This window comes from Juglans microcarpa x Juglans regia, chromosome 7S (assembly GCF_004785595.1).
Source record: "Juglans microcarpa x Juglans regia isolate MS1-56 chromosome 7S, Jm3101_v1.0, whole genome shotgun sequence".
Lineage (NCBI taxonomy): Eukaryota > Viridiplantae > Streptophyta > Magnoliopsida > Fagales > Juglandaceae > Juglans > Juglans microcarpa x Juglans regia.
This window is the reverse complement of record NC_054607.1, coordinates 17,839,175-17,857,839: the sequence shown is the minus strand read 5'-3', so window position 1 is coordinate 17,857,839 and position 18,665 is coordinate 17,839,175. Positions and strand designations below refer to the sequence as shown.

At 30.3% G+C, this 18,665-nt stretch overlaps 1 protein-coding gene across 4 annotated transcripts; it reads left to right on the top strand.

The window, feature by feature from the left end:
- Positions 1–3,769: 3,769 nt before the first annotated feature.
- LOC121241176 lies at positions 3,770–13,501 on the top strand. Of its 4 annotated transcripts, XR_005935676.1 has the most exons (9): positions 3,770–4,082; positions 4,255–4,295; positions 4,383–4,446; positions 4,719–4,907; positions 5,611–5,682; positions 8,420–8,595; positions 8,691–8,809; positions 9,136–9,210; positions 13,486–13,501. XR_005935676.1 is itself a non-coding variant. In XM_041138831.1 (7 exons), the coding sequence occupies exons 3-7, from the start codon at positions 4,393–4,395 to the stop codon at positions 8,806–8,808; spliced, it is 609 nt and encodes a 202-aa protein (XP_040994765.1). In that variant the 5' UTR covers positions 3,770–4,082; positions 4,255–4,295; positions 4,388–4,392; the 3' UTR covers positions 8,809–8,984. The 4 variants fall into 4 exon arrangements, 3 of the variants coding, with proteins under 3 accessions (XP_040994765.1, XP_040994766.1, XP_040994764.1); XM_041138831.1 differs by lacking the exons at positions 9,136–9,210; positions 13,486–13,501 and having other exon boundaries at positions 4,388–4,446; positions 8,691–8,984; XM_041138832.1 differs by lacking the exons at positions 9,136–9,210; positions 13,486–13,501 and having other exon boundaries at positions 4,378–4,446; positions 8,691–8,984.
- The last annotated feature ends 5,164 nt before the right edge of the window (positions 13,502–18,665 follow it).

The window sequence follows — 18,665 nt, the reverse complement described above, 5'->3', positions numbered from 1 at the left end:
TAGCCCAGTATCAATATCATGTTTGATTTTCGTAATAATTAGTACTCAGTGATGATCAAGTTCACCGCTCATAAAATAATTTATAATTTGGATAAATACAGGTTTATAGATTTTTCCTTTTTGGGTTCATCTTAGCTTTATTAAAAAAAGGAATTATATACACTATCATCTAATTAAATTATCATCCGCTCACCATCCTCTTATTTGGCATCCAATGCTTCGATGATAAATAATGAATGATAAATATTTTTTGCAATCATTTAATATAGAAGGTGGCAAAAAAGATGGAGTATAGCAGTTTTCAAGAAAAAAAATCCAAAGTATTCATGGAGCATATCATCGTACCAAGACTACGAAATTTGAATATCAACCCTGATTTCATCATGTTGCTATAGGACCAAAGGCTATTTAACTATTTCTAGATCAGTTTGCTCAGTCTAAGGGTGGTTGGTGTCCGCCCCCACCGTCATGCCCTCGTTGGGGACGAACAGGAGCCCCCAACCATCAGGTGCGAGCGTGCTGGCCTCCACCCGCACATTCTACAGTTACAGAGATGAGGCCCGAGCTTGGCCAAGGCCCAGATATCTCCCGTCCAGCCCGCATGCATATGTACATACATATATATATATATATCTGACTTATAATGAAACGACATCATTTTGGATATCTCCAAAACGGCGTAATTTCATTACAAGGTTAATGAACCCCCTGTCTCGATTCCTCCTCAACTCTCTCTGTCTCTCACTCTTAGACCCTTTCACTCTAGCCTTAGCCTCTCTCTTTCAACTCACTCATTGTCGCCATCTCTGTCCTTAGCTCACATTGTCGCTAAGGCCCGAAACCCATTCTCTATCCATCTCTGTAAGTATCAATTCAAAAGTTCCCCTTTTCTATTTATTTTTTTTTTCTTTTTTGTAATGGACTATGGAGGATGGGATTTTTCATTGGATTTGGAGGATGAGATTGTGTTTTGGATGTTGTGGAAAATGCAATTGATTGGTGTTTATAACTTTGTATGTTGATTGGGATTGATTAGGGTTTCAATCCGAAACCCTAACATAAATTAGGGTTTTGGATTGAAATCCTACCATAAATTAAGGGTTCGAATTAAACCCCTTAGGCTTTGTTTAGATAATGAGTTGATCTCAACTCATCTCATCTAATTATTACAATTTTTTCAAACTTTCAAACAAAATATAACAAACAATTCAACTTTTTCAAATCTTAAAATAAAAATAATATTAAAAAACTATAATGTAACAAGATTTTATTTAACTTTCAACTCTCATCTCAACTCAACTCAACTCATTTCATCTCATCTCATCTAATTAATTCTTTGTATAATGGGTTTTTATTGAAACCCTAAATTAGGTTAGGGGCTCATTATGAAACTCCTAGCCTAATTTATTTTGGGGTTTCAATTTTGAAACCACATATTGTTTTGAGGTCTCAAAAGTCAAACCCCAAGCTAATTTTCGGGGTTTCACCTTTGAAACACCAAGCTGTTTTGGGGTTTCACTTTTGAAAGCCCAAAACAGCTCATATGATTTGAGTTTGAGTGATTTGTATGATTTTAATTGTTACGTGGCTTTTGCATCATGTTAGGTATTTATGACTTTATGACTCCATGTAATTTCATATTCTCACTTTTTTTCCTTTTTTTCAGATTTTATAATGTCACTTGCCACTCAGAATAACCATCTCATTTTGCTACAAGCCTATGCTAATGTTGTTATTTTTGCTTACTTTTTTTAAGATGTATTTCAATTCTTGAGATTATGTTATTCTTTCAATTTATTTAACAATTTGTAATATTTTTACATTTTAATAGTTTTAGATTAATGTGTAATAGTCTATAATACTTGAATAACTTAGAATTATTAGTTAAAACTTAGAACTTAGCAACTTTATTAGAGATCATTTAAATTTATGTTTTATGCATTTAATTTTAATTTTTTGTTTTATGTATTTAATTGTTATTCAAATACTCTTTTGTTAAAGTAGACTTAAAAAATATTACGGGTCCAAAAATAGCTCATAAACATGTTTAGTTCCTCCCATTGAGGCCGGACGGACTGGGGGCTAATCTGCACCCCAACATCCGAACTAGGGCCCCACCCATGGGGGGCAAGGGTGGGGCCCCAGTTACTCATTGCCCCCCCCCCCCCCCCCCCCCCCCCCAAATATGGATGCTAGGGGTGGGACCGGACCGGGACACCTCTAGCTCAATCGTTCCATTACTCATTCACCTTCTGTCTAATTGAATGCAATTTCTTATTAACATCAATTAGTTATTGAGCAATATTACACTTTATCTTTAATTTTGTCATTCTCAATTATATACACTAATATGACACATATTAGCGGTTTTATATTGTATCACTTAAATGGACAACCACTTAGAATGATCAATATGTACATTTGAAGATAATAAAATTATATAGAATGAAAAAAAAAATTAGAGTTTTTTTACTCAGTTGCCCTACACCACACACATGTTGAGGAAAAAAATAAAAAGATGAAAAATAAAAACAAGTATGTGGCATAGGGTTGCTAGAATTTTTATTTTTCTTAATAATTTAGCATCTTCATCTCTAGTACTTATTTCTTAATAAAACGATAGGAACCTATAATCCAAGGCTGATGCACTCTGCCCAAAAAAAAGAATTGCCAATTTTGGTCCACCATTTTTCCAAACTAGACCAGACCGATCACCCGCTAGAGATCAGACCGGACTGTTAACTAATGGTCCAAACTAGTTTGGAATGGGGACCCAATCGTATAAAAAGCCCATCACTCCATCATTATTCAAAAAACCCAAAATGTGTATTTTCAACCCATTAGTATAAAAATAAAAAACCCACAATGTTTATAATTTGGAATAATACAACTATTTAATTTTATTTGCACATTTTGTACATAAAAATAGCCTAAGAAATTTTGGAAAAATTATCAAAATTATCCATATCCATCCATTCTCCATAATAAAATTAAAAACTTAAAAAAATAGAGAAAATCAAATTGAAAAATGCGATATCATCCAAAATCCAAATAAAAGAAAAAAAAATAGAATATGTATCTTTGCATATAATATTATAAATTTATGATTTATCATGAGTCATATGATATATTAGTTAATTGATAGCATGTTAATAATTATATATTTTAACATTTTATATTATCAATGGTGATAGGTTAGATAAAAATTATATAATTTATTTATACAACTACTATATAAAATAATATATATAATTTATAAAAAAATATATATATTTAAAATATAATACGGTCGGTCTAGTCTGGTCCTGGGTGAAAAAGCCCCACCCCTAGACCGGACTTATTCCCGAAATCTCCATACAACTAGGACCAAAACCGACCATTAAGCATTTCAGTCCGGTCCGGACCGAAAAGTTTTTACCACTATTTACAAGGAAGGCTTACATTACACACATTCACCTAACCAACATATGATTTGTCATTTTTGCCCTTCTAATTTAAACACACATATTTAAGCATTAAGATAGAATGACAAAAATAACAAATTACATATTGATTAGGTGGAAATGTGTGGTGTAAGATTTCTATGTAAAATTTCTCTAAAATAAAACATGTCTACAAAAGAGAAAATGAATGATCAGAAAATTTGACCCACCAAGTAATCCATTAACACATAAGCCCACTTTGCTTTCAAATAGAAACGTCCAGCCCAAATACAAACATACTGAACCTTTCCATTTTATGAGAAATAGGCCCATACTGTCATGGTAGTGTTGCCTGAGCCAAGCCATATGCGAACCCCAGTTTGCACTTTGCAGGAGATAGACTATAGTTCAGAGTACAGTTCTCCGTCGCAGGGTTCTCACGGAGAGAGAGAGAGAGAGAGAAAGAGAGAGAGGCGAAATTCACCTCTCTGTGATCACCTCACTACCCACCCAAACGCAACGATGCAGAGTTTGAAGCGATTGATACCCCGATCTTCGGTGCTCAGTGCTCGGCTTTCGAGGCACCAAGAGAAGCTCTTCCTGCTTCCTTCACAGCATTTGGCTCGAGCGTCCTCCATTCGCTTCTTCGACATTTACCAGGCATCGTCATGTTTCTTTTCTTTTGTCGTTTGTTTTTTTAAATAATGTAAAATCAAGACAACTAAAGAAGCTAAATTTTTTTTTCGTTTTCTCGTCATTTTCTTACAGTAGCTAACACTTCAATTGTGTTTTTCTTTCTTTCTTTTTGATTAAAAAAAACTTTTAACTGTAGCTGGGAAACAAGGCGGCAATCGAGAAAGAGCGTGCTCGACTGTGAGTCTCCTGTTTCTAATTATTTCTACTTAGAGACTCTTTCTATGTGGAAGTTCTTTAAGTAATTGCTAATGTGATTTAGGACAGTGCAGATGAGATGAACAGGGGATACTTTGCGGATATTTCAGAGCTCAATCAACATGGTGGTAAGGTACGTAGAGAGCACACAATTCCATACCTTCTGCTGGGCTAATAAAAATTTTGTTCAGAATAATTATCCGTTTGCTTGAAGGAATGGTTTGTATGGTGTATAGGTGTAGGGGTAGAGGTGGAATAATGTGGTCGTATATTAGATTTGAAAGGATTTCAAAATCACTTTCTGTAGCGTACATGGGATGATGACAGAGTGTGCTGAGATAGCCAGAGAGTTCATTTTTTTGGTGCGAGTAATATGCCTAGTTTGATCCTATGTGTGGTATGCAGATTGCAACGGCAAATAAAATTATAATTCCTGCAGTGGCAGCCATGAAGTTTCCTGGCTTAGAAGTGAACTACTCTGATGGTAAAACATTGAAGCTCCCCATCACTTCCAATGGAGATATGGTTGCTGCTGACAAAGCAGCCGTCCCAAAGGCAACTTTGATATGTCTCTCATTCCGAGCAAATTCCCAGGTATAGAACTTTACCTACTCTTGTGCAGTGCACGAATATAGCAGGTGCTGCACCAAATTCTAGTTGTTGTTTCTTGTTGTTAGTGAATGCAACAAGTTGGATATGCTTCTTACTCTTGATGTTTTGTATGATACCTTTTAATATGGAGGAAAGGCATGTGATATGTTTAGTGATTGATGAATATATGGTTGCATAGGCTATCTCTATTTTTTCAGTTTTTACCTAATTTTAGAATTTTTTTGAGTAATTTTCAATGCATGACATATCACGTTTTTTCTAACGGAAATCTGACAGAGGGTCTTAATTGAGAATAGTTACCACTTTAAGGATCAAAATTATTAAACTCATAACTTGTGGAGCAAAAGGATGACTGTAAAATCTAGGGACCGGTTATGTACTTAACCCATAATGGTTCAGTTCTCTCTCTCACTTGATTGTGTTTTATGTAACTCCACTAATTAAGTTGTCTAACTAAAGTATCAATGAATGAACTAATTCCCTCTTCTTCTTTTTAAGCCAAAGCCTAGAATTGCCCAGATCCTATATCTCCGAAAATTGACTTGGTTGGTCGGGGTACTTACTCCTTTGTTTGTTCTCTAATAAATTTTTTATTAATAATCAAGGGGGAGAATTGGTTGGTTGGCATTTTTAATTTCTTTTATCTTGCTGTTGCTGCTACAATTCATTGTTATTTCCTTGACAGGCAATGATTGATTCTTGGAGTGGACCTTTTCTAGATACTTACAGAAATTCAGATGATGTTCGGCTATATGAGGTATAAAGCTTTATATATATGATTCATTCAATAACTTCTCCCTGTATTTGAGGGACAATAGCCAACATTGCAGGTTTTGTAAGATCAGTGAGATCTAATCCAGAATATGATCCCTTCATCTTTGTATCTATTGTACCCAAGTTCTCTTTTCCAATCTTTGTAGATTCAGGAGGTCAGTCTAAGTTTCTGTTGAATGCAAGTATAGCTCAGTTAATGTTTTTACCATCTGTTTTTAAAGTTGCATATAAATGTGCAAAAAGAGTTTCTGAGAAGAAGCAAGGGCTTGTTGGCTCTCTAATTACTCCAATTACTTCCCTTCACCATCTGGTTAAGCATGCTGAAAACCTGAAGCCTTCCCATGAATACTGTATATTCTGATGGCAATATGTGGAAAGTCATATTTTAGCTCACAGCCAGGAGAATTATATTTTATATATGTATATGTATTTCTTTTTGCTCCTTATTTCTGCTCCCCACAAGCATGGCGAATCAAATATATAGAGAAAGCTAGGACGTGAATGTTTATGGGGGAGGGATAGAAGATGAGTTCAAATTTAACTTTTTGAATTGGGCAAAGTTATGCTTTGATCTCAGGGGGGAGGGTTGGGAGTTTGCAACTTGCTGGTTTTCAACCAAACTCTAGTGGGGAGATGGTTGTCACACTACCAACAAGGAAGGGAGGCTTTGTGGAAGGCTATAATTGACTCAAAGTTTGGTGGGGCTTGGGGTGGATGGTGCTTGAGATGCAAGGTTCACATGGGGTGGGGTTGTGGAAGCATATAAGAAGAGGACGAGAGGTTTTCTCTCAAGATGCTCGCTTTGTGGTGGTGACGGATGTAAAATAAAATTCTGGCATGATTTATGGTGTGGAGAGAGTCCTCAAGGAAGCTTTCCTGAAGTGTATGGGATTGCGAGAGTGCAAGAGGCATCAATAGCTTATCTTCTGGGACTTTCCAGTGGTATTCCTTCTTGGAATGTCAGCTTTTCCAAGACAGCACAAGACCGGGAAGTTGATGCTTTCAGAGAGTTCTATAATTTATTATACTCCACTTGAATGGGAAGAAGGGGAGGGGGGGGGGTGGATGTAGAATAGGTTCTCTGGCGCTCCTAAAAAACAAAAGAAAATTCACCGTCCATTAGTTCTACGAGGCCCGGACCATTCTTGTACTAATGATTTTCCCTGGAGGAGTGTTTGGAAGACTAAGGCGCCTCTAAAAACAGCTTTTTTTGTTTGGGCAGCTTCCTTGGGGAAGATTCTTATCATAGCAACTTAGAAAATGTTGAATCATTGTGAAGAAATGGTGTTGCATGTGCAAAAGGTATGGGGATACTGTTGATCACCTGCTTCTACACTGCAAGGTAGCCAGAACCATATGGGACAACTTCTTTGAGAGGGTGGGATTAGCATGGGTGATGCCTACAAGGTTGGTTGACTTTCTAGCAAATTGGACGGTCTTACATAGCAATCCACAAACTACTTCAAAATGAAAGATGGCCCCTTTATGCCTTATGTGGTGCCTTTGGAGAGAAATAAATGATAGAAGCTTCATAGATCATGAGTAGACAATGGATGAGCTTAGAGTCTTCTTTCTTAACACTCAATTTGGGTAGGAGGGAGCAACCAGAGGTGGCACCCCCTACCTGGGCATGATCATAATAGCACCCTACCTGCTAGGAATTGGGCCTAGATGGTGGGAAGTGCAAACGCTCCCTCAAGTTGAGTTAGAACCATAGCCTAGATCCCAACCTTACTAGGGAATGCAATGTATCCTTAGGCTGCTAATACTAATAGTCTAAAGTGAATCCATATTCGGGTTGAATCCAAGACCTAGTATATGCCAAACCACATGGGAGTAACCCAGGACCGTTGAGCCACCACCCTTGGTTGTCCTTAACACTTTATTTAAATGGTCAATGGCGATAGATTTTAGTGGACCAAGTGTCCACGACTTTCTTGTATCAGTTGTTAGTGGTCCTGATGGCAATGAGGACAATTGACAACTCTTGTATATGTCTTGTGTACATAGGCTATGCTTATTGTTCTCATTAATGAAATTATTCATTTCGTAAAAAAAATAGATGTTTTGCAAGACTTAAGTGCCAGAGTTGTTATGTCCACATTTTTTTCCCTTGTTTCTCAATGGAGTTGTTGGATAGTGACCGTATATTCTCAATCAAATTGTCACTTGTGCGCATGAACTGGTTGCTATGTTCATTAGGTTTTCTTTCCTGCATACAATCTGTACAACTTTGCAAACAGACTTAATGATCAGAATATTAAAGCAGCAATATGATTGAAGCAATTAAACATCCAAAATAACACCAGTAGAGAGGATTCCTGTAATGCAGAGTGCAAACACTTATAAAGGCTTGTTTAAAGACCCATTTTGACACTACCATTCTACTGCAGCCAGTTTCTTTGGAAAAAAAAATATATTAATAGAAACTTTGGAAGCAAAGTTAATTGTCCAAAAAACTTTGTAAGCAAAATATTCCAGGTAGACTCTTACATGGTTGGCTCATTCAAGATGAGATACAAGGGTGCATTATTAATGAATAGAAATGTATTTTAAGTGACAAACATTTTCATTGGTTTTAGTTAACAAGTATCAAACATTAGGATATAATAAATTGCATGTCTTCTTGTTATGTTCAGGATGCTCTAGTAATTTATAGTGGACAACTTCAAATATTTAGATCATCAATGACCTTTTTCTTTTTTTTTTTTTTCTCGCAGGTGTCATTTATAGACTCTTGGTTTTTATGCTGGAACCCTATTAAGCAGCTGCTGCTTCGGATGATGAAGAAATCTAATTATGGAGGGAAGGATGCAGTTCAGAAGCAAGTTGTATATTCATTTGGTGACCATTATTACTTCCGAAAAGATCTGAAAATTCTGAACCTTCTCACCGGGTACAAAATATTTCCATTGCCTAGCTTATTTAGTGGAGAGCCAGATGAAGTTATTAATTTACAAACTTCCATTTGTTGCCATTTTCACTCTGCAGATATATGTTTCTTCTCGACAAATTTGGTAGAATAAGATGGCAAGGCTTTGGTTTGGCTAATGAGGAGGAGCTGTCATCCCTTCTTTCCTGCACATCTCTTCTTTTGGAAGAGAAATGAGGTATACCGTATAGCCAATGCAATTTCTCAACTTGCTGTTTTGTTAGAATGGTTATAGATCAGGAGTAATTATTCGGTACTTCCGGAATATGGACATATGGTACTCTCATCCTTATCACATTATTCCATTACATTTAACATAAGCAATTTTAATGGTATGGCATTTTGTGACAGAATTATTTTGGAACTATCAAATATTTTTTTTTTTATCTAAAGCACGTGATGATCATGATATATTTAGGATAATCAATGATAATCCTAGTACCCTTTATTTCGCTGGATGATATTGATATTGTTGATTCCACTTTCCTGGCTTGTTATTTGCAGCGACACTGACTTGTGAAAAGTATGGGTACGGAGAATCGTGATGATGGCAGGTTTTCGGGCTTGCTTGTTTTTCATATAATTTTATCTTAAATTATACTCATCTTCGAAAAAATCTTCAACATCTCATTCTCTATCATTTCTCTATTTTATTTTTTTAAAATTTCATAATAATAATAATAATAATAAATTATATTCAAATAATATTTTTTACAATTCATTTAAGATCATTTCTCACTCCACAGACTGTCCCAAAACGATTGGCATGTCCGTCGCACGAATCCAGAAAAGCTGGGGGCACAGACACAAGAACAGAAACAGACAAATCGGGGTCCGTAAGGAGAGTATCGTGTCTGGCTTCTTTCTATGTCTGATGCTTGATTGAGTCCAAAACATCCCATTACAAGTATTTAAAACCTGTGACAAGTTTTTGTTTTGTTTTTTGACAACTCTGGAGAGAGGGCCTTCTCAATGTCACATCAGCAGAAAAGCATTAGCCGGTTTCCAACTATTTTCAGATAAGGAAAAATTTAATTATAAACGATTATACGTACTAAATCGTGTACTTATTCAATATGATTAGTTAAAAAATAGATTTTATTAAAAATAATGTTAATTTAAATTTAGAATATGAAGGTAATAACATTTATACGCAGATTAATATGTAAATTTACTTGTATATAACAAAATTCTTCCAGATAATATAATATATAAATTGTCAATCAAAGTTCCACGCATGCTTATTATCTCTCAACATTTATTTATTAATCTTTTTAATTATTTTTACTTATTATTTTTAAAAAAATAAAATATATTAAAAAAAACTTAAAATAATAATAATAAATTAAAAAATTCCAAATACATTATATAGGTGATAAGATCTTTTGTCATGAATGAAATGGTGGATGGTAAAATTATATATAAATATAATTATTGATTAACATTTTTTGTTTTTTTTTAACATTTATAACCACCTCATTTCGAGGAAGATTTCAATAGATATCCTACTCATTTGATTTTGTTCAAATTTAAATACAAGTCTGCACTTAATTTGGAAGTCTTGAAATCAATTTGCACCACAAATAAACTGATTGTGATTTTGTTTTTTTCTTTTCTATAATAAAAAAATGCTAGTGATTGATTAATATTTATTTACTTAATGATTAAGGAAGTCAATACTAATAAATTGATATTTTTATTTTTAAAAAATATTTATAAATATATAAAAATAATTTAAAGAAAATAAAAATATATATTTATATTTGTCGGTTGAATTTTTTGATTGAATTATCGATTCCTATAACACTACCTAATAAAAATATAAGTGATATAGTCACAAACAAATTTCATAAAAATAAAGTTTAATATAGTTTGATGTAATAAGTTAGATTTGTTTTATAATAAATGTAGCTTTACAATGTCACGTATCATATCAATTTATAAATTTATTTTTATAGAATCTCTTTGTAGTTAAAATATTTCTCATAATAAATATCATATATGATATAAAAATAAATAAATAAATAAAATTGTCATCTTTGTTATTCTTGGGATTTAATATAAAATATTAATCCTTATTCATCAAAAAAATTATATTAACATAAAATAAAGTGCATCTTTACAAATTAAATCTCTTAATTTAATAATTAAATTAATTAATATGATAATTATATAATTAAATTATTCATTTGATATTATCTTCCCTAATAATATTTATTACACAGTAATAATCCATCGAAATGATGGGCAGATTGGTATCATGCTCAGGTATGGATATGAATTATCTGATTAAAGAAAATAATTTGATTATATAAACAAAATGTGTCATGTTATTCACGTAATGATCTAATAAACCTTGAATTATTCAAACATAATTTGTTTTAACTTGTTACGAGCTGTTTAATATAAGTAAATTGAATTAATCTAAATATTTGATCTAATATAATTAACACATTTCACATAAATGATAAAAACACATACTCTGTTTTACAGCATTCGAATCAAACAATATAAAAAATTTACTGTTCATTGCCTGGTTTATCATGTAAAATTATCATTTGTTCTAAAAATTTAAACTGATAGAAAATATAGATTTTGTTATATAATTTATATCTGAAATCTCTTAATCGCATGAATGAGAGTTTGGCCCACGTGTAATATATTTAATTAAGTGCGATAGAGTATAGAATTAGAATTCAATCACATAACCTCTATATTCTATATTGATACTATGTAAAATAATCAGTTATCTTAAATAAAATACTAACTATATTTAATAAAATATTTACTTCGTTACGTGTCAGTTATTAATATGTTAAATTAGAATTAGAATTTTAAAATAAAATTAATAAAATAAATATTGTATATAAAATTAAAAATACATATAATACAATACATCTTAAAAATTTAAATTTTGAAGACAAATTATAGTGTCAGAAATTATAAAGTAGATCATTGGTGATTATTAAAAGAGTACGAGGACACATAAAGTTTAATTCCTACGCGTTTCACGTCTCCATCAGTCAAACATTTATCGTGGAAAATCAAAACAAGGATAAGAATTGTTGGTTTCTTCTTTCCCATTTTCATAGAAACATCGTCAAAAGGCTCGAAGTCGTGCTAGGGGACAAACATTGCGTGGCACCACATGCATGACTTTTGCTCTGCTGCATGCGTCGGTGATCGATTGGAAGCGTTATATAAATATACCTTTTGTTTTATCTTTAGCTTGTCCTTTTCGAAGCATTCAAGCCACTGAGTTAAAGTAACGGAAAATTATATCGGTCGAGAGTTTTTTTTTTTTTTTTTTTTTTTATGGAATATGTTAGTTCAAATTTATTTTAATTTTTTTTATTTTTGAAAATAATTATTAGTGAAATTATTTATTTTTTTATTAATAATTATGAATGTTAAAAAAATAAAAAGAAAAAAAAAATAACAAATTTCTAACTAGCGCTACGTCCAATAGTAAATGTTGGACGACCCACTAGTAGTACCATCATTTTACGTCGACAATTTTTTTTTTTTAATGATTAATAAAATATTTTTTAATAATATTGTGATTTTTTTTAAATGTTTAAAAATATAAAAAAAATATATGAAAAAAAAATCAAAACAAAAGTAATATAGAGAAAGAAGAAAGAAGCAAGAAAAAGAATATTAGTACATTTTTCATTAAAAAAAAAAAAAAAAAATCTAAAGAAAGTGCCTAACCTATTTTCTTTGTTTAAGAGTCTGAGACTCATTCTCTTGCATCACTTTGAACGTGCTGAAAATTTGATCTTCTTACGAAAGATAATATTCTTAAAGTACAAATATGTGATATTTTTATTCAGTCTTAAAATATTATATCAATTAAAGAGTAATGTTAAATACATTTATAGAATATGTAAGTTTCGCATATATTTTTTTAAAACAATAGAATTTATGTAGTCTCAAATTTATCCACTTTTTCAAATAAAGTGTACGAAACTTGAACCTTTAAAACTACAAATATCATTTCTCCAATTAAAATTGATATTTATATTAAAATTTTATTTATATAACATATTGAGATAGGATCAAACTACTACATCATTCATATTTTAAAATTGAATATCTAATAATTTTTACACATTAAAAACGTTAAGGTTTGGTTGTTGAATCAAACTCAACTCATGTCAAACCAACCATTAATAAGACTCACTACTTTTTCAACTTCCTATAAAAAAGTTAGGCCCAGTTTGGATATAGAAACGATTTTGTAATAAGTTTTTCCTCCTCCATCTCAACAGGCTGAGAATGACTACTAAGGGAATGAGAAATGAAGGCCCAGCCCAGAATAAATAGACTTTTCGGCCCGGTCCACAGGTAGACCCCCTGGACGCAATCTCCATAAGGGAGCGTACTACAAGGAGATGTGACTCATTATCCTGAAGATCTCTCGAATAACATCCAGCCTTAAATACTTGTTCGCATAATTGGGAAAAGTAAAGGGGACCCTAATCCTTTAATAAGGAGACATTGACGGACCACCAAGGACGCCAGCAAGGTAAGGTAAATCGGGAACCACGTCGATTAAAGGACTCTGTCAAAAGGAACAGTAAGAGGGCATGGACTCCATGGAAATCTGTCACTCAGACTCCTAGTATAAATAGCAACTCTCAGGTACAAAAAATACTTTCTAATCCTTAGACTATTTCATTATTTACAAACTTCTAAAAGATAATACTAACTTTAGCATCAGAAACTCACAGACCCAAAGGTCACACTCTCCCAGTTGTCTTCTCCTCAATTTCGCAGGCCCAGTTCTAAAGACTTAAATTGCTGGAATTTGGCTAAAAGACGTACGAAACACGACGTTGACAGGTTTTATCTCATCTCATCTCACTATTACAATTTTATCAAATTTTTATACAAAATATAATAAATAATTAATATAAAAAATAATATTATAATAATATTTTATTCAATTCTTAACTTTCATCTAAAGTTATCGCATCTCATCTTATTATCCAACTTTCAACTTTCAACTCATCTCAACTTACTTTATACATTTCAATCTAAAAAATTAAATTTATCTCAACTTCAAAAAGTTAAACTCATTTTAATGGGACCTATTAAATATTATTATTCATAACTCAACTCAACTCATCTTAATATAATAGACTATTATATTTGGATAGTAAAATTAATTCATAATTATTTAATATTTTATTATTATTTTTCATATATTTTTATTATTATTTAATATTTTATTATTTTTATTATTATTATTTATATATCATCTCAACTCACTTACGAAACGTAGTTGGACTCTCAAATGGACAGGTTTTAAAAATCTCTCGTTGCGAATATTTGACGCACAAATTGACTCGACAGACAGCATCTATCAACGTCGAAGGATGCAATCTCGTAAAAAAGCTCCAGTTACATTCTTTTTTTTTTTTCCCTTTTTACGACGCAAAAGACCCCACATTCGCGTTGTATCTATAGAGAATTTACACTGCATAAATTTCTATTTTGAACTCACAAGATTTCTATTCATGTTCGGTATCTTGACACAACCCGAGAGCCTTAATTTTAGGCATTTTAAAACTATGATAGGTTTATTATTTACTACTATTTATTTATTATTTATGTTATTTTTTTTAATATTTTTAAATTTATTTTTATTTAATAATTACAAAAATTACTATTATTGAAAGGCACAAAATCTGGTGACAGCTAAGCTTGAGTTGTCATTCGGTTGGTTTCTTCAATTTCCTTCATAGTATTCACTCTTTTTATTACTGAAGTTCACTTTTTTTAAAGTGAGATTTATATCCTCTATATAAATTAAATTTTTAAATTTAGTTTTTAAATCAAATTATATTATTTAAATGATGTAAAAATTTAAAATAAAATTATTCTTTTTCCAATCCCATACCTACACAAATTCTTTTTTTTTTTTAAAAAAAAGTTTTAGAGTACGTTTAGATGTTGAAGTGAGTTGAGTTGATAAAATATTATTAGAATATTATTTATTATTATTGTTTTGAGATTTGAAAATTTTGAATTATTTATTATATTTTATGTTGAGATTTAAAAAAATTATAATAATGAGTTGAGATGAATTATATTTACAAACGAAGCCTTATACTCCGCTACTTAAAAAGTCGTGAGAGACTCTTTTCAAAAAGCATATATTTCAAACGTGTTATAAGAAGTATATATCTTAACAGGACAAAAACAAAAGTGACTTATTCGATTCTCTCGTTGTTCTTTTACTTTACGTTGTGGTTAGAGGAAGGGAATATAAGAAGGCAATAGGTTGAATTACACGTAGAATAATACCTTGCTTATCGAGGAACTTAACCGATTTATTTTTTAATTTTATTTATTTATTATTTTTTACTTAATAATTAAGAAAATATTTTTTAATGAATTTATAATTTTTATTTTTTAAAAAAATATTTAAGAAGTTTAACAAATATTTAAAAAAAAAAAGTTAGTCTTCACGATGGATACGATGGGTGTAGCAGCACCCTTACATGTATCAATATTTATAATTTAAAGAAATATTTGGTTTATTAAAAAATTTTATAAAAATAAATTTATAAATAGACATAATTTGATATACTATATCAATTAATTTTTTTACTATAAATAAGTCTAACATATCATAATAAGTCATATAAATTTATAATTTTTTTTATATAAGATATGTCGATAAATCTAACACTTTTATATAATTTAATTTTGTAATTTAGATTATGTTTGGTTAGTAAAATAATTTTAATTTAAGATTATCTCAAATTAATTTATTATTATTTATTATTTATTAATTTATTATTATTTACAAATTATTTAAAATTTCTCAAACATCCAAACATAATTTTAAGGCAACGTGGTCGTGGATACATGCACGCATGACTTCGTATATGCACGTTAGTTTTTGGTCTCGTACGTGGAAAGGGAAATGCATAAAGATAACGTCGTCCGGATAGCAGAGGTGCGCGGTTTAGCCTGCGTGGAGGGGGCGGTGAAACTTGAAAGTGAGCACTGAGGCATCGTTAGCGCTCTTTCCAGCACTGACGGCTCAGGTCAGGGCCAGCAAGAAAAGAAAAAGAAAAAGGCCCCACCTTTTTGCCTTTTTTTTATCTTTTCGTTTCTTAATTCCATGAAACTTTTCAAGGAAGGAAAATAGAAAACCCACCTCACCCACTCGAAGTAAGCAAACCCAACAACGCCATTGACTCACTCTGTATCATGGACCCCACCTTTTGCCTATTGGAATAAGTTCCTTCCTCCCTACGCCTTCTAGAACAGTAGTTATTATTGAACGTTGGTAGTTGATTTTTTTCTGAGAATTTTAAAACTTAGGATAAATTTTAAGCAATTAATTTTTATGGAATTTCGTAAAAATGATGTGACCCCCGTACGGCCGTACAGATTAGAAAAAAAATCTCTGATATATTAATACATGAATAAAGGATAGAGCCACGCAGCTGGTAGGTCCCGCCGGGATCTACCGCTGGCTCTAGGTGTTTTTTTTAATTCTTTATATATATATTTAATAATTTTAAATATTTTTAAAAATAAAAAAATTTATAATATTATTAAAAAATATTTTTTTAATCATGAAATATTTAATTCGTGATGAAAGAAATATTTCATCACGAACTAAATATTTTATGATTAAGAAAATATTTTTTAATAATATTTTAAATTTAATTTATTTTTTAAAATATTTAAAAATATTAAAAAAAATTTTATAAAAAATAACTGAAAAAATTATATAAAAAAATACATACTAAAACTAGCGATAGTTCTCAGCAGCAGCGATGACTCTGGCAGTACTCTTAATACATAAGTTCCTTCCTCCCCACGCCTTCTTGAACAGTAGTAATTATTGAACGTCTAGTTGATTTTTTTCTGAGAATTTTAAAACTTAGGATACATTTTAAGCAACTAATTTTTATGGAATTTCGTAAAAATGATGTGACCCCATACGGCCGTACAGATTAGAAAAGAATCTCTGATATATTAATAAATACATGAATAAAGGATAGAGTCACCGCTGGTCGGACCCGCCGGGATCTACCGCTGGTTCTAGGTGTTTTTTTTAATTCTTTATATATATATATATATTTAACAATATTAAATATTTTTAAAAAATAAAATATTTATAATATTATTAAAAAATAATTTTTTAATTATGAAATAAAATTAATTACTTCGGAAGTATTTTTTAATAATTTTTTTTACTTTATGATTAAGAAAATATTTTTTAATAATGTTTTAAATTTATTTTATTTTTTTAATATTTAAAAGTATTAAAAAATCTCTATAAAAAATAACTGAAAAAAACACATAAAAAAATATATGCTAGGTCTAATGGTAGCTCCTAGTAGCAGCAGTGACTCTAGTAGTATTCTTAATATATATTTAAAAAGAAATTTTTTGTAATAAAAAAATCTTTAATTTTTGAAAAAAAAAATATTTGTATGTTAAAAATTAGAGTATTGATATTCTAATGACTCACTTTTAAAATGATTTAAGCTGAGATATTAATGATTAGACCAGTTTGGATAATTAGGTACTCTCATATGGACCATGCTACAATTGTCCTCACTCCCAGTCTAACGATAAGTGATATTTTTAATCATAAAATATATAAATATTATGTATTTATTTTTTCAAAAAAAGATGAGTAAATTTATGACTAACTTGCCCCCAAGTTACCATGGGTATTTGTTATTTTTTTAAATGTTAAAAAATACATATAAATTCATTAGAGGTAACTTTTTTTAACATTTAAAAAAAACTCCAAAATACACTAGGGGCAACTTGTGAGGCAAATTGGAGGACAACTTAGTATTTTTCTTCTCAAATATTTTATTTTCAAATTTAAATTTGTAATTTTTTCATTTAACTATTACAATTTTTTCAAACTTTCAAACAAAATATAAAAAAAAAAATATAATTTTTTAAAATTTTCAAACAAAAGAACATTAAAAATATATTCAAATAATTTCTACTTTTTTATTCAAATTTGTTATCTCATTTTTTAAAATTCGATAAAATATCTTAGATCAAATGATTTCTTTACTATTAACAAATTATTTTTATTTAATTTCTATTCACAAATACTTTAAAATATTCAATATCCAAACGAACCGTATCTAATAATGTTGCTCTTATTTTACACATTTATCTCTTGAAATCTTAAAAAAAAAAATATATAAACTGGCGGAAAGTGTGGTCTCCCCAATTCCATAGTTTCATATGTCGATGTCTTATTATATTTCTATATCTTTTCTCTTGGCAAAGTATAAAGCATCAGTTCTGTGCGGTAAACTTTTCAATTTATCTTATTTAATTATTATAATTTTTTTAAATTTTTATATAAAATAAAATAAAATAAACAATTTAATTTTTTTAAATTTTAAAACAAAAAATAATATTAAAAAAATAAACCACTTCCTTATAATCTTAAGGACAATGCTAGAGCCACCGCTTGGGGCTCCTTTTGGTTATAGCATGTGTTTTTTTATGTGTTTTTTTAAATTATTTTTTATATAAATTTTTTAACACTTTTAAATATTTAAAAATAAATAAATTTAGAACATCAATATAAAATACTTTCTTAATCAAAAATTAAAAAAAATTAAAAAATACTTTCTTAATCACGAAGTTTTGTGATTAATAAAATATTTTTTTAATAATATTGTAAAATTTTTTATTTTTTTAAAATATTTAAAATTATTAAAAAATCTAGATAAAAAAAAAACTAAAAAATATATATACTAAAACCCAACAGGAACTCTCACAGTACCGCTCTAACATTATTCTAATCTTAATCTTAATATTATCATCCGCGTTGTCTATGCTTTTTTACTTTTTTATTTTAATTATTTAAATGTAGAATGTCCACTTTTCCGTACGTGTAGAAGAACCCAGGATCGTGGAAATACCAGGCAACACCGTACGGACTTTTGAGGGTCCCATTGTTCCACCCATGTTTTGAAGAAAAAATAATTTAATAAAAAAATATAACGGTTTAAATAAAG

Excerpts from the sequence above, each read along its gene's own strand:
- LOC121241176 (XM_041138830.1), top strand. The coding sequence starts at position 3,789 with ATGCGAACCCCAGTTTGCACTTTGCAGGAGATAGACTATAGTTCAGAG. Across the intron at positions 4,083-4,254 it reads GCTTCTTCGACATTTACCAG|CTGGGAAACAAGGCGGCAAT; the intron begins GCATCGTCATGT and ends TTTTAACTGTAG. Across the intron at positions 8,596-8,690 it reads ATTCTGAACCTTCTCACCGG|ATATATGTTTCTTCTCGACA; the intron begins GTACAAAATATT and ends TTCACTCTGCAG.